The sequence below is a fragment of the Chelmon rostratus genome, chromosome 18 (genome assembly GCF_017976325.1).
Source record: "Chelmon rostratus isolate fCheRos1 chromosome 18, fCheRos1.pri, whole genome shotgun sequence".
Taxonomy (NCBI): Eukaryota; Metazoa; Chordata; class Actinopteri; order Chaetodontiformes; family Chaetodontidae; genus Chelmon; species Chelmon rostratus.
In genome coordinates, this window is record NC_055675.1 from 8,601,009 (window position 1) to 8,627,533 (window position 26,525).

At 40.8% G+C, this 26,525-nt stretch overlaps 2 protein-coding genes across 3 annotated transcripts; one reads left to right on the forward strand and one right to left on the reverse strand.

Annotated features, from left to right (window-relative positions):
* Positions 1-330: 330 nt before the first annotated feature.
* LOC121621584 (ectonucleoside triphosphate diphosphohydrolase 5-like) lies at positions 331-9,309 on the forward strand. The gene is made up of 14 exons (XM_041958067.1): positions 331-374; positions 2,793-3,025; positions 3,498-3,577; positions 3,856-3,999; positions 4,482-4,557; positions 5,053-5,088; positions 5,438-5,526; positions 5,614-5,696; positions 6,079-6,140; positions 6,512-6,613; positions 6,933-7,076; positions 7,374-7,430; positions 7,624-7,739; positions 8,271-9,309. The coding sequence occupies exons 2-14, from the start codon at positions 2,794-2,796 to the stop codon at positions 8,352-8,354; spliced, it is 1,305 nt and encodes a 434-aa protein (XP_041814001.1). The 5' UTR covers positions 331-374; position 2,793; the 3' UTR covers positions 8,355-9,309.
* On the reverse strand, positions 8,029-25,410 carry znf410 (zinc finger protein 410). Of its 2 annotated transcripts, none has more exons than XM_041958066.1 (12): positions 25,266-25,410; positions 19,295-19,382; positions 19,158-19,209; positions 18,922-19,054; positions 18,117-18,302; positions 17,085-17,306; positions 14,059-14,218; positions 12,922-13,103; positions 12,293-12,382; positions 11,993-12,112; positions 10,771-10,890; positions 8,029-9,304 (listed from the first exon to the last, which is right to left on the reverse strand). In XM_041958066.1, the coding sequence occupies exons 3-12, from the start codon at positions 19,188-19,190 to the stop codon at positions 9,204-9,206; spliced, it is 1,347 nt and encodes a 448-aa protein (XP_041814000.1). In that variant the 5' UTR covers positions 19,191-19,209; positions 19,295-19,382; positions 25,266-25,410; the 3' UTR covers positions 8,029-9,203. The 2 variants fall into 2 exon arrangements, with proteins under 2 accessions (XP_041814000.1, XP_041813999.1); XM_041958065.1 differs by lacking the exon at positions 25,266-25,410 and adding an exon at positions 19,739-19,841.
* Positions 25,411-26,525: the final 1,115 nt, after the last annotated feature.

Genomic DNA, 26,525 nt, shown 5'->3' on the forward strand with positions numbered 1-26,525 from the left:
ATGCCTGATAAATTCCACAGATGACATTGAACCTAAGTGAAAATGTTTGAACTTGAGTTATTCTGATTCAGCAATGCATAGCCTATAATTTAGCTTCTGAAAACATCATACTGTTCTGACTGCCTGTGAAATGCAAACATCAGAAATAATGCTACTGTTGGCAGAAAATTAACAACCGAGGGGTTTTCCCATTGACGGAACAGGCATTTTATTCTCTGTGTGCAGTTTGTTTTGCCATCAACATGTTTTATTCTGATACTCACCGGCGAATCCTGCACGAGACTCGAAACGACTTCATCGCCGCGCGGGTGACATCACGAGGGGTCAGCTGCGAGGCGCGTGAGCGTGACGGAAGACAAGAGTCCGACATCATGGTGAGCCCGGAGCGTGTCCATAAAACACTCCCATACGTTAGCTACACATTCTCCACCGTGTGTTTTTGGTGTGTTTTCTTTGGCGTTTCGTCTCCACTTTCAGTTTCCTCGAGGAACCGGCTCTAACGTGCGGCTTTTGGCTAACTAGCTTGTTGACAAACTTCACCGGCTGCCTGTCTCTGGTGTAGCATTCATGCTAGCCAACGTTTTAATAGACTGTGAAGCTAAGCTACGGTTAATGAACGCCTCGATAACTTGTGAATTTTGTTGCAATGACAGAAGTTAAGTCTCTTGTGTAGTGTTGTGGAAAAAACTAGGAGGTTGCGGACAGTTCGTTAGTGAGTTATCGCTTCAATCTTATCACTTAAGTCACAAAAGTTAACGATAGTTATTTAAACCTATGACTAAGGAGCAGATACTATACTCGGGTGCCAAGTTCTCGCTCATCAAAAGGCTGACTTAACACAATACATGGTGTATTAATAACCTGAAATACACGCGTTTGTCTTCTGCAAACACTGTAGCGCTGTGTATATCAAACCTGTTCATTGAATTGAGGTCAGACTGTTCCTTTACACAGCATTTCTATCTACTGACCTCACATCCAGCCAGAAGACTAGGACTAATATAACATCGTGCACCTGTTCACTGACAAATGCATCACTGACAGTGGATTATTACCTGTATGGACACCGTAGCAGTAGATTTTATGCACTTTCTGCTTCGTTTCTGTTATTGCGACAGTAAAAGTACGTTTATTTTAGTAGTAAAATCTCAATTGAACAGCAAACTACTTTTTAAAATTCACTATTAAGGGAGGCAGCAGAGAATATTATATAATATTATACTAACTCCAATGCTTGTCTTTTATATGGTCTTGTCGAACAATGCAATGATAAACAAATGAAGAAGAAAAAAAGCTCAGATTTGACAGATCAGATCAATCCATATTTGTTTGTTCCCAGTATAAATTCCCTTCAGACACATTAATACAGCTATTCAACCATACAGCTGTGAGAGCACTGTTTTGAAATGGGGACTAGTTCTACGCTCTGACCTTGAGAGCATGGTCTCTTTTGCATGCCTTTAGCCAGCAGTGGGAATTAAGATGTAATAGAGCTACAAGCAAGTTCTGTAAAAATGTTGCAGAAACTGAAAAGGATTATGAGGTGATTTGAGTGAATCGTGTTCTTTGTTTTCTGAGGCTGCCACAGTTCATTGTTGTGCTGTGCTTCAGAGCGTACTGTCCCCACTGGAGCCGCAGATTCACTTTACATTGATACAAGTCATTGGAGACATCAGTAAAACAACAGTTCCAAAAGCACAAAGAACGCACTTCTTTTAATACATGCTGTTCTCACATGCTGGGGGGGTGAAGCACCTCGCATGATGAGATGGTCACGGAAAGTTCATGATTGCATCGCATCTCCCAAAACATTTGGCAGCGTCTTACATGCATAGCTGGCTCTGTTAATTAACAAAGGGTGGTTTATTTACATCTTTTCCAGCAGAGAGTAGCTTCGAATGAGTAAACATCAAGCCACAAATGAAAACGGTCTCTAGATTCATTTTGAAGTTATACAGGGAAGTGTGCACCCTTTGCAATAGGCAAATAAAACCTTTAGGAGTTCATCTATAGTCATTACTCTTCTTTATAGACACCACTTAGCTTCTGAAACATTTCAGCGATAAATAAATGATAAAGGAATAAAGGGACAGAGCCACAGGGCCCAGTTTGTAGATGGTCCTTTAACTGTAAAGTCATAACATAGATTCCATAACAGTCACGTATCCAGTTGTAGCATTTCTATTAATTTTTGCGACTTGCTGGAGACAGTAGTGCAAGATAAATGCCTGAAATTTAAAACTTAAGGTGGAATTCACAGGCAGTAAAATTTCTCATGTTAAAAACACCGTCTGTCTCTTAATTTTCTATGCAAGCGGGGTGACAGTGTCTCGGCAGGGGTTTCCCACAAAGCGGTGCTTGACTCTGGCTTGTAAGAAATCATAATTTGTCACATTAGATGTGAGTTTTGTAGTGAGCTTGAATTTCTGTGTATTGATTGAATATGAAGATCAAAGTATTAAATTCCACAGATGCAAGTTCAACATGGTGAGACTGTGATGTTTTCCAAATTGTTCACAGGAGTTGACTCAGCAGGTAGAGGGGTTTATTTTGGGATATGTGTCTGTGGTTGGTTGGAAAGTCTGGCTGGGAGTGGTCAAAATGTCCTGGTGTAAATAGCTCTATGGCTTGGTACTCTTCCGTTGCTTGTCATGCTGTAATCTAACATCTCCCAATGCTAATCAGCAACAGTTTGAGCTGCTTTTTTTGAGCAGTTCAAAACAATTCTGTAGAATAACAGCGCTGTGGTGCCGTATCAAGAAGAACCTGTTATTTTTTTGGTCATTCTCCAGAATGAAGATGAAGCTCACCGGGCCACTTCTACTCCTGGTCCTGCTTGTTGTCGCTGGGCCGAGCCGAGCCCAGGCCAAGACCTCTCTCCTGGATTTGACCAACAGCATTGGGAGCATCCTTCCCAGTCTCAGCCGACCAGCAAACCACAGCCGCATCTTCTATGCAGTGATGTTTGATGCAGGGAGCACAGGGACACGCATCCACGTTTACACCTTCATCCACAGTGACTCAGGTAATACTGGGCAGAGCTGGACATCGCCTCAGATTACTCTGCTTCCCTCTGCTCTTTTACTTATTTCATGAAATCAGGGTGAGAGGCAGGTTAAATTATATACTACAACAGGGGCGTCATGCAGTGTATTTAGATTGCCTGTGAAATGCTGCAGAAGATCAGTTAATTTACAGTGCAAACAGCAGAGTAACAAACTGCTCTGCAGTCTCTATTCCTTCCCTCAGCTTTCTCTTTGTCTTTACAGCCTCTCACTTGTGTAAACCTGCACACTTTCACTTCAGGGGACATAGGTTATACTTGACTTCATTAACTTTTTAAGTAATAATCCTATTTTGTCAGATTCGAGTCAACACGCCTCATCTTGAATAATAAGGGGATATACTCTGCGCGCTGTATGCTAAGCAGATTTAGGCATCTTAATGCTTTTAATAGCTGCTGCATATTTGATGTGGGTGGATCTTGTATTTTTTAGTGGAGCTGCCTGTGTTGGACAATGAGATGTTCCATTCCATAAAGCCTGGTTTGTCAGCATATGCCGACTCCCCTGAAATGGTGAGTTCATTGTCAAATCTAATCAATTACCCTGAGCTGTAGGCAAAGGTCTGCTGGCTCTGTGTTGTATTCAGAAACCCTGCCTAACCTCCCTCTGCAGGGACCCACACTAATGAAAAGTAGGACATGAGAAATGCAAAACGACAAACATGGGAAGATTCAATCAGCCTGATATGTGACACTTGAAGTGTTTTCTCAATTATAACCAGTCACCCTGTTGTCACAAGCCAGTTCTGAGCAGTGCTGATTTGTAGTGAGCATTGTCTCTGTTTTTAAAGGCTGGACACACAGTTAGGATGTTGCTGAAGGTGGCCAAGAAGACTGTCCCTCGTCTGGAGTGGAAGAGAACTCCAGTGGTCCTACGAGCCACAGCTGGACTTCGGCTGCTGCCCGCAGACAAAGCCCAGGCTCTTCTGGACCAGGTAAAATATTGCAGTGGTTCTGAGACATGACATACTCTTGGGATCTCTGGAAAGTAGACTGCAGTTCTTTATCATAGGGGAATTGTTAGGCACTATATTGTCTGACACTTTCAAAGGAAAGTGGCACCTTTTATCCAGGGAAGGAGCAGGCAGAGACATCTTCAGCACTATGGCAGGTGGCACAGGGACAAGAGGGAGAGTATTGTTATCATAGTGGTGTGAGCTTAGTGTGGAGGGGATAAGATAGTAATGGATGGCCCTGGGGCACCTTGGAAGATAAGTGATACTTTTTTAATCCCCCTGAGGGAATTAATTAATCCGTTCAAGCGCAGGGCACCTCTGGATGAGCTACCATTACAGCAGATAACATTAAGGCCATTTCTCTGCTGTTTTCCTTTGCTCTCTCTTGCTCTCATTCTCCCTCCCCCGTCCTCCCCCTTCTCTCTCTCCTTCCACCCTCTCTTCTTCTTTTTCCTCCACAGGTTCAACATGTCTTTGATGAGTCTCCCTTTTTGGTCCCAGACAACGGCGTCAGCATAATGAACGGCACAAACGAAGGTAACGCCTGCCCACCCTTTGCCCTGACAAGCAACACATTCGTCAGTTACGGCAGCCACTCTTGCTCTGCAGCGCTTTGTAGGTGGCATCGCTGATCCTTCCGCCCTAATTTTAGTCTGCTATGCAATTTCTGTAAAGATCTTTGTTTACTGCAGACGTTTAACTAAATTGCAGTAGATTATCGCTGTATTTTATGATGACACTTAAGAAAATGAAATTGCTCTTCAAGTTGTTGTGACCTTAAAAGGCTGTAATTATATGGTGAAAATTTGTTATTGTCTGTTGTGCCACAGTGTAATTGATTTGTCAGCATTTCATCCTTGTTTTTAGAATTATAGCTCTTACTCACGTGTTTGTGCATGTGTAATATATGCCAACCATTGTAATTTCTGTGAGAATTTGTCGTCAGCTTTTCTAAAATGAGCTTGTATTTTCCACCTGAAATGACAGTTTTCTGTTTCTTGATTTGTCTGTTTGCTAATCTCTTTAATGTAGGAGTCCTGGCCTGGATATCTGTGAACTTTCTGACAGGTAAGTACTGTGAGCTCATGTCCAAATTGCCCGCACACCGAATATCTTTCCTGATTATAATGTGTTTTTTGAGCTCAGCTTCTGTATATCCAAATTTAACATAGGGTCTGAAATAGTCACATGTCTTATTATAGACCCTTGTTCACAAATGCAGGCTGAATACACACAACTATGATTATGATTTGCCTAAAGGGAAGAGCTCTGATCTTTATCAGGCTCAGTGTTGGGATTTTATTCTTTTGGGTTGCACATTGTGTGTCAAATAGGCCCTTTGAAGATAGCATCTAAGGTATAACTGATTAGCTGTTCTCTGTTGTGGCTGCTGGATTAAAGTAGGAAATGCTTTCAGGTCACCTGAAAGCACAAACCAAGAAGACAGTGGGAATCTTGGATCTGGGAGGAGGATCCACGCAGATTACTTTCCTGCCAAAACTGAGGGTCGGTTGTTTGCATGTTTAGAGATTTCCCGACAACTTAAACTATGTGGTGATTTTGACCTCTTATGTCCTTCATGTTTCACTGTAGAAAACCATTGAAAGTGCTCCTGTAGCTGATTACGTTGCCAGATTTGACATCTTCAACTCAACATTTGAGTTGTACACTCACAGGTAACAGATTCCATAATTAGTGCAGGGTTCATAAAACATAGTAATCCTACATTTGAATTTTTTCTGATTGCACCAAATCAAATCCTAATTTGCTCTCTACTCAAGGTCATTTCCATATATTGTAATAATTTTTTAATTGGCCTCCATTTTTTGACGATTGACCATTGACGAGTTATGTTACAAATGCAACTGACTTTGTTGTTGTGACTTTACTCTGATCTGTTTTTAATTAGGAAGACTCCTATTATCTGTTTAGTCATTAGGAAGTGAATAATAGGCACACCATTTGTTTGGCCTATTTTCAGAATGACTTGCCTGTTAGATACGCAGTCTGTTCCTGGCTGGTTTTGTAACTGTATAACAATCCTTTGACTTCATCCAGTTACCTTGGAAATGGACTGATGGCAGCGCGACTGGCCACACTGGGCGCTTTGGGTGCAGAAGGTACAGTGCTGTACATGAGGAAAACGTGGTCCTTTGCCACTAGCTGTGGGTCAGTGTTGTTCATTGTAAGTGTGTCTCTAAAGGACACTGAAACTGTGAGTCAGATGTCCGAGTGCTCTCTCTGGTGTTTTTTCAGTCCGGCCTATTTCTCCAAATACTGAGTAAAGGAGGCACAGAGAGAACCATGTTTTTGTGGGCTGTACTTCATCTTTCTTTCTAATAAACAATTCAAGTGAGAGCCTGAGATGAATCACCGAAGGGCTTCAGAGAAAATTGTGTGAGTTCTTGAGTCAGTCTCAGACCACGGTGACCAGGCGTTAGGCCGGGGAGCCAGTTAGAAGATTAAAGGAGTCATGTCTGTGCTCTCGCAGGGCTGGAGTGGCGAGTTTTTAAAAGTTCTTGCCTGCCAAAGAAGTTCAGGGATGAATGGAGCTTTGGAGGCCTGACCTATCAAGTGAGCGGGGACCCAGATGGTGAGATCCTGTTTACTTGGAGTATAATCTGTGTGTTGAGTCGAGTAAATCCAAAGATACTGTATGTGGGATTGAACATTTTTAAACATCCCTTTCAATTTCATTGTGATGGGGTTTAACCCAGGATTTTTGAAGACGTCCAGAGTAAGATTTACAGATTTGTGAAAACCTCAAACGGAAAATTTTGGGATGGCAAACAAACACCTGCAATAATGTTTCCAAAGCCCATTAAAATGGACTTAGTTGAATTACGCATCATTTCATATTGTTTTTCCAACATAAGATGCATAATTTACACCACTGTCTGTTTCTTCTCCAGGTTATGCAGGATACAAGCTTTGTTATCAGGAAGTACTTAAGGTGGTGAAGGGGATTATTCATCAGCCGTATGAGCTCCAAGACAGCAATGTTTTCTATGCATTCTCCTATTACTTTGACAGAGCGGTGGATGCAGGCCTTATCGGTTAGCACACACTCGCACACACCTTACATAATTATACAGACCCAGCAGGATGTTATTACCCGTTCCACTGCTAGACAGAGGCAGGACAGCGTGAGTCATCTGCACCTGTCTCAGTGGATTTGATGAGCTATAGGTGTGTAGTTATTAGAGAAATTGCTATCCTCTGCCAGTACAAACTGAAAGGGCACAAGCTCTGTTATTAGTGTTATGGAAAGATGCGTGTAGATCTACTCTCGTGATGAATGGTAAAGCATTTTAAATGTGAGGAAGATGACCCCCTATCACTCCCTGTTGCAGATGCTGTCAAAGGAGGGATGCTAGAGGTCAGAGACTTCAAAAAGAGAGCCAAAGAGGGTGAGATGGGCAAAGCAATGCATCTTTACTATGACAGATCTGCAGCTCCCTGTACTTGAGACACAGTGTACATCTCAGTAGTCTGAACTTGTGTCCTCACTGCTATCTGAAATCCTGCCCTCATCCTCTCAGCAGAATACAGATGACTGATTATCCAACCTAACAGACATGATTCCCCCTTTTGTCTCCTCAGTGTGCAATAAGATGACCAAGTACCCTCCCATCAGTTCTTTCCTGTGTATGGACTTGACCTACATCACCTGTCTACTCAAGGATGGGTTCGGCTTCAAGGAGAGCACTGTGCTGCAGGTGAGGCCTTTTTATACAACTCAGTTGACAGCGTTTGAGGCCTTGCTTATATGGACGCAACAGAGGGAAGAGGAAAGAACATTTTTTTAAAGGGTTGAGGCATTGTAAAAAAAACAAATGTTTAAAGTTGTGTCACTCAGACAAGAGTTGCATGAATAATGAACACGCTAAAAGACATGAGCACTATTCAGTTTAAAATAGACTCCAGTTAGCATTGTTTGTGCCATTTTAATATACCCCAGATAAGGAGATCATGGTGCATCAGTAATGGCAAAGAAGGCTTTGTCTGAGCCTTTTCTCTCACCCTTGACATTTAAAACACAAAAGGTTTTCAAATTGTAGAGCACACTTTGACACATTAACCTGTAGCAATTGATGCCCCAGACCTCATAAAAAAAGCACAATTCATGCTCTGACATAAAGTGAGTGAAAACAGGACATTCTACACAAGAATTCTGTTACTTTTTATTTTAATAAATACAAAAGGCATTTGAGTGATTTGGTGTTTTTTTTTTTTTTTTTCCCTCCTAGTTGACCAAGAAAGTGAACAACGTGGAGTCAAGCTGGGCTTTGGGCGCCACGTTGGACCACTTCCACAACCTGAAGATCCACTGAGGAGAAGAGAGGAACAAACACTGCTGACTTAGGTAGTGCTCAGTAACAAACAGGAGCAATGTGCACAACCTTTTCAAACGTCCCCGGACATCTGCAGTTTGTTTCACAAGAGCAGAACTAACCTCACAAGTAATTCTTAATTTTGTTTGAAAAGCAATTCTTAAGTGTGAATATATTGAGCTGTAAATGAGCAATGTGTGCCTTACTCAGAGACCGAGTGAAGCACTGAGGCTAACAATTGAGTGAAAGATGTTACCAGTAACACACTGAGTAAATGCATCACTGGGTACACAGTTGGTTTCAGATAAAGGTTTCTGTGTTTTACTCAGGCTGATAAACAGGGTGGCCTGGCAGGTTGTGCTGGCAAGACCAGTGTTTACATGCAGCAAAGTGATAGACTGGGGTTTAGCAATTTTTCACGTGTTAGGTGTTTTGTTATCAGTAATAAGGATTATGGGGTATACACATTTCAATTTGACAGTCATTCCTATCAGCCAATGATATTTTAAAAAATTATTACAGAAAAATGTCACTGCATTTCTGCCCCAGACTTCTGTTTACAATGACACTGCACATAATGCATGGTCAGTATATTTTCACAAACTTTTAAACCCGTCTCAGTGTTTCTTTGGGACTATTTGTTTTCAAAAACTTGAGGAAAAAGGTTATTTGTACAAACTTTGCCATTTCACACTTGTCAAAATAAAACCATCATTGATTGCTAATTACAAATATCTACAGGGATGAAAATTGATGGTTAATTTATTTACATATAGATGTCTATGCTAGGTACACTGTGACAGTCAATCTAGTGCTGCTGAGATAGGCAGTGTGCGACATTTTACAAGACTACAGCAGCGCCACCACATCTTCTCCATATGCGTGGCCATCCGTCGACATGGTAACCAGTTCATGTGGCTGAGAGAGAACTACCACCGAGTCTGCAGAGCCTGGAGGGAGGACACAAAGACGAGTTCAAAGACAAACAACCTGTTAACATGGACGCTGTCTAACAGTGTGAGACCTACCAGTCTGTTAACTACATGCAGTCAGGTACTCCTTCAGTCATGAGATGAAACACACCTTCCAGTGCACTTGACTAAAACATTTGTCCTTGAGTTTCTGCAACCTTTCACTTAGTTATGTCTTGGTTTTAATGCTGACGGGCTAATTTCAGAGAAGCTGGAGGACATACAAAGAGACAAAGATGTAATACTGAGCCTATAAAAAGTATTCTGAGTGAAAGTCCAAGGCGGGGGAATACTGCACGTGGGAGTGGTTTGCCTTCATGGCTTCCTGCCAGAGCGCCTTTCTAACCTAAACCCTGAAAGCAAGAGCTGAAGGCAAACGGCAGCCACAAGCATGAATGCTATCTATAAGCATTATATACGGCCTTCTTTAGGTTCTGTCAAATGGGAACAAAATTTACATGCTATCTATCTAAACATTTACGTATGCAAAAATCATAAAATATTCTGCACAAACCAATAGAAGCATAGGCAGACAAATATTACAACCTCTCATTGTCACTGTCATGCATCAAAATTCAGAAAAGATTTATATTGAGCATCATGGGACCGTTAATTGAGTGTAGTAGAATTGGCAGCATGTCACTAGGCTGTTGAGCACTGTAATTGTAAAATATTATTGTAAGTAATGGTTCAAGAGTTAAATCATAGCTGGGTTGGAAGCCACAATTTTGAACAGCAGGACTAAGATCAAGAATAAATGAGGCAGGACAGACGGGGAGAGGTTTGTTAAGCAGATTGCTTGCAGTGTCGAAGATACACATCACAGAGAGTATAAACAGCATCACAGTACCAAAACGTGCACATATGTGCCAACAGCAGAGGCATATGTTAACATTTATCAGAATCTGAAAGGTTCATCATGAATCAACAAGCTGGTGTTAGGTACACTAAAAAATGTAATTTATAAGAAACAGTAATTTATAATATAGTGCAGCAGGAAAAGAAGTCACAAAGATCTTCTAACTCACCATGTCAAAGGCATTAACACAACTGAGTCATATTAAGAAGAGCAAGCTACCAACAAGCTGCTGGCTTCAACTTAGACAATCAATCAATTTAAGATAAGAGTTTTAAAGGTAACATAAGCAAAGTACACTGTTCCAGTACAAAGAGGCCTGAGAGCTGCTGCCTGACTTGTTGGTTCTTTGTTCGAAAATCAACAAGGAAACCTCTCCAAGTCGAGACAACTTAGGCAAAGGCAAGAAAGCAGGACCGTCACAAGCAATGACTGAAAAACACTTAGCAGGACATTAGCAACACCACAAGCTGACTCAGCACCTCTGACATTAACAGAATAATGAGGGTTACAGCACTGCGACATGTCCTTTGTCCAAACTCTATGTACTGTGTCTCCCTGCCATTCATATTAAAAAAAAAACACCTACCTGGTGATCTCAGCATGGCGTGGTGAAGATTCATGGGCTCCACGGTTGTTGTCATGGTGACCATACCATCTCCATTTTCACCGTCTGCCTCCAGCAGGCTGCTTTGTGTCAGAGCCTCTCCTGTCGGTCGCAAACAGCCAACAAACTTATGAGAAGTATGAATACAGAGTGACACACGCTGCACTTCATCCACAACTTTAACAGGACTTAGAGCCAACGATTTACTGCAAGTCCAACAAATCAATGTCCAAATCTGAAACGTCATTGCTAACTTTCTAAGTCACCTTTTGACTATCGCATGAAAAAGTATTTTTCTGTTTGTTTGTTAGATATTCCAACACAGTCGACTTAATAATTCATCCAGTGTAAATAACACAGAAACTACCCCTCTGTTGTGAGGCGGCATCTTCCTTTGCTCTGCTTTTACAAAAGACCAGCGTCTTTGGGGAGGCTGACCCGAATAAATCTGCTGTTTATAATTAGAGCTTTGGCAGCGTTTCCTCTGTGGTGATTCAGCTGTGGTGCTTCCCACTGGTACAAAAATGTGACAAGGAGGCAAATGCGCTGTCTGCTCTTGTTTCATGGCTAAAATAAATAAAGAAATAAATAATTTTGGATGGTTTTGTACAATTAGACCATATGTCGGAATGCAAAGAGCTCACTGAGAGATGCTTTCAATCTGAAGAGGTGCTGAAACTGATACAAAGAACAGAGGCAGGACTGAACTTGAGTACATTTCCCACAGCTGCAGCGAGAGATTTCTACTCATTTATCGCAGTAATTTGTAAGGTGAAGGCAAGAAGGCTTTTGAGTGAGGAAAGTGAAGCTGGAAGACGTGAATCTGAGTAACTGTGCCATTTGAACTTGGTGATTACATACTTCTCAGACGAGTCTGACCCCATCACAAGATGCCTAACAGGCCCATTTCTGCTGCTCAGTTGTGCTGTCTCTGCTTTTCCAGAGATTTGTGCAGTCTGAAACAATTCAGCTACTGGCCCCGAAGAATAAAACTTTGAATGATAAATTTTTAAGTGCTAAAAGGCATTAATTATTCAAGGAATGTTCCTAAAAGTAACTTAAACCAACACCATCCTTATTCACATTTTAAAATGTATGGGCTGCTTGAAGCTACATAATCCAAGGATTAGCATAACCACCTACTGCTCTATATGTGTGTATGTGAGACAGAGAGAGAGAAAAAGATAATGTGAGGGAGAAGGACCTGTTTCTCTGCTTTCAGTACTGAGCCCCTCCTCGCCATGCCTCTTCCTCATGTGGACGTTCCTGCTGCCAGACTGAGAGAAAGTCTTCCCACAGATCCCGCAGTGATGAGGCTTCTCACCTAGGAAGTGCAGACACGTCACAGAAAAACAGATGTACTATCATGTGATCCCCTCTGAACTGATGCAGGATGCATTTCTTCAAGGCACATGATTCTATACTATATCTGTAGCACACTAATTGCAATAAAAGGAGTGGGGGGTGTGCTCAGCTGTACAGCAGTAAACTCTGTCCCACTCACCAGAATGTACGAGCATGTGTTTTCGTAGACTGGAATACTCTGCAAAGGATCGCCCGCAACCATCTGCTTCGCACAGAAAAGGCTTCTCTCCTGAAAGCATCCACCCACCACACACACACACAGTTGAACTCCACAACACAAAGACTTCATGAAGTAAACTCATTATTGCAGAGTATGTTTAAAGGGATTTCAACAGCCTAAATCACTGGAAGCATAGAATGCAGCTTTTTTGTTGTTTATGCTTACTGACTGACTGTGACATACATAAAAAATGTAATGTAATTTCATTCAACTAACTGGATATTACAGCTCATAGAACGCTGCTCTTCCAGACATATGGGCAAAATATAAACACTGAATAGCGTAGCTGGCCTGCTAACAGGTCCCTCGATAGAAGAAGCAGACTGTGGAACAGGCCATCAAAATCTTAATGTCACCCTAAATAAAATATGACAGAGTAGTGTTAGTCATTGCAGCAGTGGAATGGAGGCGCCAGTGCTGCTGACACTTCAAATCTCCAGCCTTGACTGCACCAAGGAAGCACTAAATGAGCAGAGTCAAATGGCCTGAGTCAGTTATTGCTTCCAGCGTTTTTGGGCTTTTATTGGCGGGTATCTCCTGCTCCCCACCTGTGTGTATGCGCCTGTGATTCTTCAGGTTTCCGGCGGTGGTGAACTTCTTTCCACAGTTCTTCTCCTTGCAGATGAAGGGCTTCTCGCCGTTGTGAGTCCTCATGTGAACCTGCAGCCTCTGCAGCACGTAGAAGCTCTTCCCGCAGCCCTCTGCGCTGCACCTGAACATTCGGTCGTTCCTGGGATAACCAAACAAACAAGGCTCAGCGTCTCCCGCGCACACAATTCATTTGCACAAGCCCACCGCGAGATCAGACGGGGCAACCGCAAATAGATTTCCTGCACCGATGTTAAGAGAGCTCCTGCAGTACGAGTGCACACTTCTTTCTGATCCTCAGCTGTGTCTCTTCTGTTTTTCACAGGTTGTTTATGGTGGAGGCAGACAGAGCAGCCAAACAGTGTGTGATCACTCCTCTCACTGAGCTGGAAAACATCTGCACAGCTCTGATCCAGCACATCTGTCTCATACAAAGAACACTTAAGAGTTGTCACTTTAAATTAAGTTAAAGATCAACTAATTTAGGCTCAAAAGCTTGGAAAAGAAGACAAGATGAATTATGTAATAAGTATTTACTCTGATTACTCTAGGATTATACAATACATGTTTTGGTCAGTGATATTATAAATTTTGTTGGACAAAATCTGATGGAATTTGTGAAACTTATTGCTATTATTATTATCATTATTAAATTGTTATTAATAGGACTTTTTTGTGATATTTCTTGAAAATGTAAAACAGCACTCAGTCTGGTTTATATACATTTGTGATGGGTTTAGTTGTTTGGATAAAGCAACAACACAATTTTCAGAAATAGGAAACAGAAGCACTTAAAAGCGATGTTTTGCGCTTTAAAGTGCAAGATAACAAAAAAGTTTACAAAAATCTGTGATGCATTTTGGTTTTACAGGTAGAAACAGCTTGGAATTTTAGCTATTAACAGCTAAGATTTGATTGCACATATGACATCAAAATGCCACAGAGTGTAATTACTTGTATAAAAAGTTGAAAACCACATTAGCCTGCAAGGTTGCATTATTATTTACAAAGTATCCACATCAGCCAGGATTTGCACAGGGCTGAATCTTCCTGCTCTGGATCCATTATCTTCAGCTGCCGTGTGTGTTATGTGTTACCTGTGTGTTTTGAGGTGATATTTGAGATGAGCCGGCCAGGTGAACGTCCTGCAGCAACCCTCGAATGAGCAGCGGAGGATCTGCTTGGAGAGGGGGCGGCTGGTCCGAGGCGGCAGCTCCCGCTTGTCCCCGTCTGATGTCGGGCTGTGTGTGTGGTCACCTAGGCAACCAGAAGAGGAGAGTGAGCGGAGATGTGCAGAAAACAATCCAGAAGTGCCAGGTGGCCGGCCTCTGGAGCCCGGCTGTATAAAAGCTAATCATCGGTTACTGATTGAGACCTGCTGAACAACCACAGCCAAAAGAAAACAACCCGAAGCCGAACGCAATCACTCCCTTTTCACCTGCTCGGACTCCCCGCTTTGAATAACTTTAACAGGTTCAATTTAGCTTCCGGCGTGCCGGCAGTAATGCACCTATGACTGATACCCCGCTGCTGAAGGAAACTTGTCCAATCTAATGGAAGTTAGCAGGAGGGCAGCCATTACACTGGCTCAGATAGTGGAGTTTTAGTCCCACAGTGAAACACAGTCTGCTGCAGACATTTTCATTTAAACTAAGTATTTCAAGCACTTTCTTAAATGCCACACTAGCTCAGAAGAATTCTTCCATTGCGCAATGTGTAAAGACCTTCATCCTGGGAGATCATATCAAAGACACCCAAGGCTGGATCCTCATAGTCTAAACACTTTTTCTTCTTTCCTTTGCCAAGTGTTCTTACTTATTGCCCTGATAGAAATATAATGAGGTCAAGGATAAATGTGGGGGAATCATAAGGAGGTAAAGAAAGAATACCTGAGTAAACAGAGTCCATCTGAACTTAAACTAGGCCACATGATCACCTGAGGTAAGTCAGAAACAGCCACTTTTCAATAGTGCTTGAGTAAAGAATTGTGGGATAACTGTATCTCTTTTGCTTCAGGACAATAAGCACTGAAGCAGCTTTTCCAAGAATGTAGGGAATTCAACCACTACCACATGTCATAATGCAGAATATGCAAATTGTAAGATGCAGAAAGCCATGATTAACTGAATGTAAATAGCAGTTTTTCACACATAACTTCACGCACACATAACTAATGCTTCAAAAAAATGACAGTAAAGACAATGTACACTGACAGTAGGGCTGCAAGTAATGATTACTTTCATTATGAATTAATCTGATGATTATTTTCATGATTTAATGATTGATCGTTTCGTCTATAAAATGTCAAAAAAAATGTAAAAGGTGCTTATCACAATTTCCCAGAGCACAAAGTGGCATCTTCAAATTGCTTCTAACATCCAGCCAACAGTCCAAACCCCAAAGACTCTTCATTTACTACCATAAATGGCAAAAAACAGCAACAAATCCTTTTTTAAAAAGCTGGAACAAGCAAACATTTTTGCCTGAAAAATAACTGAAATGATTAATCGATGATCAAAATAGTTGGCAATTCATTTTGTTTCGATCTACTAATCAGTTAATGGACTTATTATTGCAGGTCTAACTGATAGTGGCACAAAAAAACAGAGAACCGGAGTCAGTGTGTACAATCCAGCAGCATTTAAGGAGGAGATCATAAACTGTTGGGATGGGAGGAAATAAACTAGGAGCTCACTTTCATATCCGTTTTCTAACCAGGACCTCCGGCTGCAATTCGGCTCAGAGGGAGTTCAAAGATCAGACATGTAGCCAAGAGCCAAATTGCCTTGAATGTCATGGGCAAAATCATTATCTAACAGGCAGCCTGTGGAGGGAAGTCAAATCGGGCTGTGATGTAGCTCTGGCTCCTGGTGCGGGTCAACATCATCAACACCATCAGGAAAGGAGTCTCTGTCTTACATCAGAGAAGAGAGCTTTACAGTAACGAGGGTGAGCAGAGATTAAGGGACGGAGAACTTTTAACTAGGTGACCAACAGATTAAGACACCATCTTATAAGACACCAACACAACAGCTTTAATTTAATTTTTAAACTTCTATTTCATTGTTCTATTTATTTAGAAAGCTGATAATTGTGACCCACCAAGATGCTTTTTAATACTTGAGAATTAAAAAGACCAAAGAATGAACCAAATATTGTCAGGTGAGGTGTTACAGACAAACCTACAGGCCAACATTATCATTTGTGCTATTATTGCTATCAAATTTTTCAGATCTGGCAGTTTATCTGAATATAGGATGACCATTACATTAATAGCTATCAGAATATTTCTTGGCGGGGAGCAGTTGCCAGGCAACTGGTGAAGATTCCAGGAAAAATTAGCCCTGTTAAGATGTCGAATTGTCCTTTTACACTTCAGTTATGTACACATTAAACAAATGAGATACAACATGTTAATTGGCATCAGAGGTATTGGTAGGCTGATTTTGTTACCTTTGAGATAATGGCTATTCCCCTCATTTCAAGTCTTTGTGCTAGGCTAAGATAACCGCCTGCTGGATTAGTTTGGGTTGTCTCCCTCTCTGAAGCCTGCATTCACCACATTACTAAAAGAACATTAAATCCTTGCAGACACAGCACAAGAAAAGATGTGAAACATGATCAGTGTTTCGCAGTAATGTGTCATTCACAACTGCACTGGATGTTGGCAGTCAGACTTGTAAACCGATGCAGACAAAGCTACAAATTCATTTTGATAGAAAGACTTACAACGAGAAGTGTTGAACACAGTTCAAAGTCGGTGCTGATTACACTACATTTTCATCTCTTCGTTGACCTCCTTTCTCTTCTTTCTGTCTCTGATGCATGCCATAAGGAGACCAGATAATGTCGTCTTACCATAAAAATGTGCTGCTTCTCATACACAGGCTTACTTTTTGGTTTAGTTTCTATTTTTTTTCTCATTTTGCCTTTAAACTTGACATTACATCAGATAGCTGGCTGTAATGCACATTCCAGTGCCACTGCACACAACCATGAACAGCAACAAAATAAAGTATTTTCTTCTTATTTTCTTTCTTCTCTTCCTGTTTGACTTTCCTTTCCACTGTCAAAGACTTCTAAAAGCATTTCTGCTTGTGTTGTAGGACAAAGTTGTCTTTACCGTTACTGACACTTGCAGCTCTGGCGTCCTGGCTGGCCTTGGCATCTCTTGCCAGCTGTGCCCGCGTGGCGGCAATAAGGCTGTCATGCGCCAGCTCCTGTACCCGCAGATACCAGGGAGCACTGCCATCCATCCCGTAGTCCCCTGATGAGACCCCCTCATCGTCGTCCTCCCCGGCGCCATCTGCAGCGAAGATCAGCGACTCTGAAGAGGCTGTGATGCCTGAGCAGGAACAAAAGGCAGGAGAATCTCCATGAAACAAGAAAGTCAAGGCCAATGCAATATTCTGCAAGATCATTGACAGCCTGAGCCCCTCAAGGTCACTATTCTGAATTCATTATTGTCCTACCATCACACTCAGCAATTTTGGGTTCAATGTTATGGCTTCATTCTGAAAGGCTGAGAGGATGCAAGCCAACTGACACATTTAAAAAGCACATAAAGATGCTAGAAAAAAAAACATCTTTATTCGGGATTTGAATTTAACGTAACAATAGACAGAAAATGATTCTGTCTACTGGAAAGTCTTTTCCTGCACATCGCTCACCGAGTCACAGACAGAACGCTGCACAAAAGGTGCATGTCAAGGGACCAAAATTAATTTTTTTGGCTCTCCTGCCAAGGGCTGATGAACCAAGAGAATGTGCCTGCCAAGGATCATTTCTTCCAGCCAAAATAATTCACAGGTTTTTGTTCAGGAAAATGTGTCACCCCATTTCTTTTTAGCACTGTGGATAGAATGGGGAGCCGTGCGAGTCACAAAGTACAGACTTTAGAGTTTTAATGTTAAACTTCTCGACCTTTTCAAATGATGTTTGAAATCAATCAGGGAATGATTAATCATGTAGGAATAATGTTTCGTATCTGTTAGGGTGGCAGCTAATCATTACTTTCATTATTGATTGATTTATTGATTATTTTTTAACTGTAAAAAAATAGGGAAAAATGGCAAACTTGTAAAGGTAAGTGTGAACTCTGTTGAACTCTGGCATGTATGAATAGTTAAAGATTGGTTGTTTAGTGTTCATTTACCTTTTGCAAGATTCAGTAAGACATAGGAAGTGCTGTCTGACTGTTGTAGGTCATGGAGGATGGGTGGGGGGCTGGGTGAGGCCTGTGGATGAGAGTGTGTCTGGACCACTAATGGGCTTCGCTCTGACACGCCTCCGAACTCTGACAGGGAGGGGGAACTCTCAGGCTCATGGCTTAGGCCTCCATCTGAGGAAAAGGCAAATAATCAAACTATGGTTGACACTGATTGGCAGGTACAATAAGTGCACAGTGATCGTATAGACTAGTAAACACGAGTGTACTACAGACAATGCAAGTTTAAAATGTACATCCATAAATAACCATTTCAATCATATAATGAGCAAAAAAATATTAAATACATTTATATGCTTTAAAAATACACACAATGCAATTTGGCAAGAGCTTGTTCCCTGAAAACAGCTACCACAGTTTGTGGCTTTTTTGCATTTTCATTATGACAAAGACGTATGGAAACTCCTTCAAATGGCATTTTAACAATATAAAGCAACTGTTTATGGCTTTTCAAAAATTACACAATTACACAGATACGAGTGATAAAGCAAATATGACAATCTTGGACTATGACACCACTACGTAATACTTTCAGGTACCCTGCAAGTCCCAACCCTGATTTTGTTGTGTGTGATTTTTGTTCTACTACAACTGTAAACTACCAGGTGAGAGTGATATTGCTAAATAATAAAAATGAATCACTAGTGGGATTGCGCGGCATGAGTAAGCTCTGAATACCACTGCTAGTGTTTCGGCCTGGGGGGGCAGGACAAGGGCAGTGAGCGCTGCTGACCTGTGAGCTCCAGCGGGCTGCACAGTGAGCTCTCAGCTGGAGCCAGCAGAGGCAGGCAGGAGTGTTTGGACTCTGAGTCCTCCAGACCCCGCACCAACGGGATGGACGCGTTCTGTACAAACTGCACCAGCAGCTGAGAGGAGACAAACAGAAGAGCCTCACAGCATGATACTAAGTACAAACAGGCTTTCTGCCTCTAAAATAATGATGGAGCCTGAAAGTGTTGAAAAGATTACCTCCGGTTTGGAGTCAAGCTCATCAGAAAGCATCGGTCACCCTGTGTGGAACCTGCAGATTAATGAGATAAGACTGATCCATAAATCGCACAACAATTTATTACGACTGGCTCAAGTCTACTCAAAACGATGCTTACCTCAAAGTTGGCCTACTAAATGTATGGATTCTCTGTTGGTCATAGGCGTAGGGTGCAGGTCATCTTTGAGTGAGCACCATCACACAATCTGCGGACATACAACGGGACAAACGTCAAGTGATCTAGTTTCCAACTCAGCTTTGCTAGTTGCCAGCGGGTCACTACAAGTTTAACAAACTGAAAGTAACTAGCCGGTCAAACATTATAACTAAATGTAGCTAAAGCACAACTGCACAACGTAAGTCTAAACGGTTTCTGTGACAGCCAGATGTCAGACTGCGTTTAAAGTTAACGTTAGCTAGCAGGATTAGCAGTTACTAAACTAGCTCCCGGGGCGACCAGACCGATGTTAGCTGTCCGGTGTCAAAGCCCGGTCGCTGACGATATGCCGCGCATTTATTTAATGCCATTAAATTTTCAGTAAAATTAAACTAATTCGTTTACCTTGTAACAGTTTTGTATTGTGAGCTACAGCGGTAACCAGCTACGGCTGGTTAATTGTCCCAAAACAGAGCAGCAGGTTTGTTCTACGGAGTCTCTGAAGGAACAATGTTAGGACACTTCCGCGTTGTCCACCCGGGAATCCTGTATCATCTACGCCATCCAGTGGTCAAAACTCCAAACTACATTGTCATGCCAAGCAAAATTCACTCAAAATACTGAGTGAATGTACTTTTTTGTTGATTTAATAAATAAACAAATATCCATCCAAATACTTTAAAGTTTGTTTGATAAAGAGGTGGAGGAAGTAGCCAAGGGAAGTATCACCTCATTTGCCTTTTGCTGTGGCTTCAAAGTATCCTTTTTTGTTGCAAAACCGTAAACGGAGAAATACCCTGTTCCAAGAAAAAGTTATGCACTTAGACTTTTACATATGTGAGTAGAAGTACAAAAGTATTGTCATCAAAATATGCTTAAAGCACCAAAAGTAAAAGTACTTAGTTTGCAGAATGGCACAGTTCAGTATAGTGTATATTTGTTATTGGAAAAGAAATTCAAGGCTTGGAATAGTTGGATTGGATTTGTTATTGATGAATTCAGGTCTTCATCCCTTCAGTGTTGAAGCTGGTAAAGGGTGTGGCTACTTTATATAGTTTATCTGCTGGGTAGGTTTCACATTTCCCCTCAGGGGTCAATAAAGTTTTATGATAACCAATAATTTTAGATGAGCATTTATCTGTTGATTATATTTTGTATTATGAAACTTAATCTTCAAATTAACCAGTAACTAAAGTTATCAAATAAATGTAGCAAATTAATATGGACAATATTTGCACTGAAGTAAAAAACGGAAGTACTGAAAAAAGTACCTCAAAATTGTACAGTTCTTGAATACATATACATAGTTACTTTCCACCACTGATCAAGGCAAACAGGAAATTAAGAAATTTAATTTATATGTTCCTATATATGATTTATGATACATTTAAAAGATTAATTCTCCTCCTGTTTGTTGTGTGACCAATTAAGTGTTATTTGAGGTTTGTAAAACAAACTTGATGTTTCCACCACGCATACAATAAAACTAAAAGTCTTTAGTGATGCTGACAGCCATGTGAGAATGTAATGATTATTACCCACAATAAACTTTGGAAGGATGAAGAAAAAACATTATTTCCTTTGATAGCATTGGGCGAAAACAACAATAAAGAAAGAGTGAAGTCTGGCTTCAGAGGTCCGGCCACGTTGTTACAACAAGCTAAAAGGTTTATCGTCTGTACGTGGCACCCTATCACACGCTCAGGTCTGGACGGACGGCTCTCAGTGTTCATCTGTTTAGTCTCAGTTTGCCAACATTTCACACATACATTACAGTTTGTGCAACATTTTCATGGAAACTAGCTGCTGTGGGACAAAACTGGATATTTCAGAAGAAAACATGAAGCTCACTGCTTGTTGGAGCGATCATCCAAATTATTATTATTATGTCAGTTGATATTGTGCTTTGCATTCTCATACTCCAAAACAAAGTTAGAGTGAGTCAAATTAGCACAGAACAATTGCCACACAGTGAAGCCTTTGGGGGGGCCCTGGGCTCCTCTGTATCATCCCAGCGGCAAATAAAAGCACCACAGGGCACACGAGGATCAGAAGAGACAAACTGACTCAGTTACAGTAGGTGAGAAGCAGCAATGAGAATGAGATGCCATCATGTACGCTGATGATTAATTAATGATTCAATCTTGTCATGTGCTCTGGGACAGTTGATTGAAACATGCACTGATTCACATTTATTGTCTGCAGACATTTCTATTCGTTATGTTGTATTTAAAAAGTAGAAGTCCAACAGTTTACATGACGTCAGAGCTGCAGACCTCATCTCATTTGTACTTGGACTTGACACAAGTTGGCCTGATGTGAAACCTGTCTGCTGGAAAGTTGAAATCACCTGATCAACTAGAAAACTTCTAGTTTCTAGAGACACAAACTGCTGAATAACTGAGCTGAAGAAAGACCTCGAGGAAAACTACTGTGAAAAGCTGCTACCTGCTGGAAACACGGCTTCCAATGGAGCCCTGTGCATGTTGCATATGCACCCTTATGTCTATTTTCACAAATCAATTACCGGTAATATGTGCCTAAGGAAGGATTCAGCATTAGTTGCGTAATGCAACTAATCAACTCAGTGAATGTTCTCAATGCATTGTTTTTAGGGGATTATTACTATTCTCACAATGTGCTTACAGATACAGTATTAAGTGTTGTAATGTGTTATCAAAGAATTCTCTTCATTCTAGAAAATTATTTAATTTTGAAGTTACCCTTAAAAACCATGAGAACTCTGAGTGCTAAATTGAGTACAATTTGTATCAAGCAGTGCACACAAAAAGAAAAGATGAAGTTATCACAAAGCATGGCTTTAAAGTGCTAACTTAAAAAGATTACGTTCGTTGAACTAGTTAATTTAAGTATTGCAGACTCTGAAAATACATTTCTCTTACTCACAATCTATCAATTAATCTAGTTTCATGTACTTATTTTTTCTGAGGCAATTAATTGCCTTTTTTAGTACTTTTTTTAGGCAAAGCCAACTTCTCATATTTCACAGTGTGCGGGGGCACCTGCTGACCTGAGTCAGACAGTAGATCTGTTACTTTGCATTGTTGCTATTCCTTAAACACTTGAAAGGGGTTTCAGAACAACATTTGTCCTTAATTATGGTTAAATGTAATCTGGAGTTACACGGATCTGAGGTAGCTGCTGGTGGCAAGAATGCTGACCCAGACCCTGATAGTGGTGGTGGAGAGGAGAGAGGAGATAAGAGATAATGGGGCCAATATATATGATAACAATATCATATATGATAAGAACGGATATATAGGATACATGATAATGACAATTACTGTCATTATTATTGTTATATATGATAATAACAATGATAATGCAGATTTTTCTAGGTAGGGCCAAATTCCTGGTTGGAATGGTCTGGCCCCCCGGGCCTGTAACATTGGGTCTGATGATAACACAGCAAGAGTGAGTCTTTCAATAGAGGACACTCTTGAGAAACACAAAACTACTATAAATTAATCAAACTTGGGAACACTGTAAATTTCTCCACTGGGGGATTAATAAAAGATTATCTTATCCATTGACATCATTATTAAAGACAACTACTAATTTAATTTTGAAGTTATGTAATTCCAGTTTAGTTGTGATTTTACTGCTGAATATATTACTTCAGTCCGACAGCGCTGTCACTTGAACCCTTGGTCCCTCATCCATTTAGTCACTAAGTGAGGTTACTCATAAGTGGAGATGAAACCTCTCACAATCACTGTTTCATACGGTAGCTCTGACACTGTGACCAAGGTCTCAGATGGCGCATTATGTAAAATATTCCTTGTGCAGGCTGGTATGTCTGTATCTATACAGTCCTCTTATTAGAAGGCTTGCACTTGATATGGAATCACTGGAATCATCCTTTTTGGAAAGCAGATATTCAGATTCAAACGAACGATGAATAAATTGGGTTGTGGTGTTTAAATTACAAGACTGTCATGTGTAGAATGCAAGTAACATTTTCTTTCTTTTATTGTTTAATCTGATGGTTGTTTTCTCAAAGAATCCATCAAACACTTGGTTTTTAAGTGTCAGAACACCCAAGATGCCATCATCAGCTAAACAAAGAAAAGCAGATGGAAATAGGGGATGCTTGGTATTTTTGCTTGGAAAAAAAAACGCTTTTGATTATCAGCATTGTTGCCTTTTTTTTTGCCAAATGACTAATCATGTAATCATCAAACTGTTTCAGCTCTCGCCACCTGTGAAACAAGAATAGCGTCTTAATTGCCGAGAAGACAGCAGCAGAGGATCTTCTTACTGCGACAACTTTAACAATGTAGCCCAATACGAGCAATGGCAGAGCCCCAGAGCTTTCACCAGCAAAGCCACCTCATCCATATCTGTGTGCTTTGGAGCAATATTTGTTTAGCTCAATTGCAAATATGTTTCTGAAAAAATGTTAAGCCTGGCATGTGTCGAACTAACTATTTGCTATTATTTTGTGGCCACGGCAACCCCAAACTCCCACGCTCCCAGATGGCATTAAAGTACTTACACACAATGTCAACTACCAAGCTACCACTTTAATTTTGGATTAAATAAAAACTGTCAGTCTGTTCTACCTATAAGGCCATACAAAGTGCCAAATGTTTCAGTCTGTGACCCCTACAAACAAAGCAAGATGTGCTTGTGAGCCCTCAACACAGGTCTTGTATTGTGTGTGGACATGAGCGCAAGTTTTCCGTCAGATACTGTTTCCTTTGAAGGATTTTCACAGGCCTGAGGACGTGAACGTATCCAAGATTTTAAGAGAAGTGAAACAAAAGTCAGCATAAAAGACAGAAATTATAACTATATGCTTTCTGAACACCTAACCAACGTATTGCTGCATGACTGCATCTAATTCAGTGAGCATGAGGATTCAGCCTTTTGCAAGTCACAGAGTGCTGTGGACTCTCCATGAAAAATGGACAGACTCTCAGCATATTAAAGATTATGAATAAAACTGAATCATCGCCCGGAAGTACACGAGAACAAGAGTATTTCTTGATGCTGAGACACATTAAGCACTCTTCTCTCACACATACGTGACCATAGCAGTGTTTCAAAGTATTCACAGGCTGCGTACTGAAAAACAATCATCCTGATCACATAAAGTGATACAGTAACTAAATACATTTTTTGACACACATGCTGCTTTTCCATCTCACATATTACAGATACACCTTAAAGCTACAAGGAACTTCACTGACATATATAACCCTTATAGATACTCAGAATAGGAATTAGTTCATTTGGTTTGAGAGGCAATGAAGCTCATGAGTATGAGTTTGCCCTCTGAAGGATGACATGCAGTTTTCTGCTTAGGTTTTTCATGTTTAATGCAGAGAAAGTCTGCAGCTAAAATCTCTTGGATAATTGATTTGGCTAAAATCTTGGAAAAAGGAATAATTAGCATAAATAAAGCCATAAGTGCAGTGACTTTGTTAGTTCAGTGCAAAAAAACAATAAACTGCAGTGGGCTGCAGTCAGTCCCTGAATACTAACTTACATGATATCATAAAGCAGTTTAGTCTAAAATTAGTTTTATATTGTATTTATATTATATAACATAATCATTATAAACACCTTTACAATGAGGGGCTCATGTGCTTGCTGCTTCATATTGTCTTACAGTGGCATTTAAAGGCAGGTTGTCAGTGTCTTTTATAGCATTTTATCTTATTATATGTGTATGTTTCCCTCCTTCTACACACTGACAGCATATCGTGAAGTTTGGCTGTCGCACCGTGCTGTCCTGTGTGTGTGCGCGCGCGCAGTATCCCTTTAAAGCTTCGCCATCAGTTGAGCTTCTGTATGCTATCTTAGCTAACGTTAAAATATTAAAGGCTCAGGCATCAATACACTGCTAACTTTACACCTTTTCGTCTTCACAACACAGAGGCGGGAAAAAATGGTTGAAACTCACGCGTAACGACGGTTGAATCAGCCATAGCCTGACAGACCGCCGCTCGCCGGTGGTGATGTTCACACCAGGCGGTTGTGGGAGGCTCTGGTCGCCACCAGTCGCGGTCAAACTACAGCGAAGCCGCGACTTCTTACATACACACACGCATTTCCTAATGTCCAGCGAGCAGATACGGTACGTCCCAGTCTTAAAGTGGTAATACCTACTCCCGCCAACAGAGAGCAGCACGCGGCAGGGAGCGCGAGAGGACTCCCTTCGTGCTACTTCCGTCTTCGTTGACATGCTAAAAAGTACTCTAATTTTCAGTTACTAGTACTTTAGTTGGGCATTTCCGTTTTTTTTTTTTTACTTTAAACTCATATAAATTAGGATATATTATTATAGGTTGAGATAAGGTAGCATTTATGCTCACATTTAGCTTGTGGATTTCTCTCAGGAGATCAGTAAAGTCTCATTACCTTATTTTAACACTTTTACCACCTGTCACATTACAGTGATGTACTCATAAATTGCATTCCAATAATAAAAACACGTTATTCCAAAATGGCCTATTCTGCATATTGAAAACGTTTGTTCCTAAAAGTGTGCAGTATTTTGATGCTACTGATGCACTTTTGCTTCAATACAATTTTAAAATGCAAGACTTTTATTTACCTGAGAGTATCATGCCGCTATGACTTCTGCAAAAGATCAGAGTGCTCCACTCCACTTTCTATGCAAAAGCCCCAGCTTGTGACTTTTGGCACCGTTTTTACATTTTAGACTTCTGTATTGATTTCTGTCACAGAAAAAATCCTCCAAGATGCAAGTAAACTTATAACCCAGCAGGCTGTTTGACAACACTAAAGCTAGACGGTGTTTAGAGACTCAAAGAATCCCCTGCTGCCAGAACAAAAAATATCTCGCAGGTGTCCTGCTGTGCCTGTTTTCTTAAACCAAATAAAGATTGCGTCAAGAAATTACATCAACACCTAGAGAGACAAACTGGAGCATGGATGGAGCCACAATGGGGCCAATTTGTATTTCAGCTCATTTACTCTGGGATTCATCTTAAGTGTTTTTGAGAAAAAGCTAAAATAATTAGAAGAAAAAAAAATGAGCTTGTTTTTACATGGATATACTGTATATAACTGTAAAACATTTACTATTATATTTTATTATATCAGATGAGTCATTATTTTAAATACAAAATAACTGTTTAACTGGGTTTATGCTGTCAGGTGTACAGTGTGCAGTATGAATGTCCTACCACCAAACAGG

Coding starts and splice junctions, on each gene's coding strand:
- LOC121621584 (XM_041958067.1), top strand. CDS start 2,794: ATGAAGATGAAGCTCACCGGGCCACTTCTACTCCTGGTCCTGCTTGTT. Junction 4,558..5,052: donor AATGAACGGCACAAACGAAG/GTAACGCCTGCC, acceptor TCTTTAATGTAG/GAGTCCTGGCCTGGATATCT. Junction 6,614..6,932: donor AGTGAGCGGGGACCCAGATG/GTGAGATCCTGT, acceptor TTTCTTCTCCAG/GTTATGCAGGATACAAGCTT.
- znf410 (XM_041958066.1), bottom strand. CDS start 19,190: ATGCTTTCTGATGAGCTTGACTCCAAACCGGAG. Junction 14,219..17,084: donor AGCTGCAAGTGTCAGTAACG/GTAAAGACAACT, acceptor CTGGTTGCCTAG/GTGACCACACACACAGCCCG. Junction 9,305..10,770: donor CGCCATGCTGAGATCACCAG/GTAGGTGTTTTT, acceptor TCCTCCCTCCAG/GCTCTGCAGACTCGGTGGTA.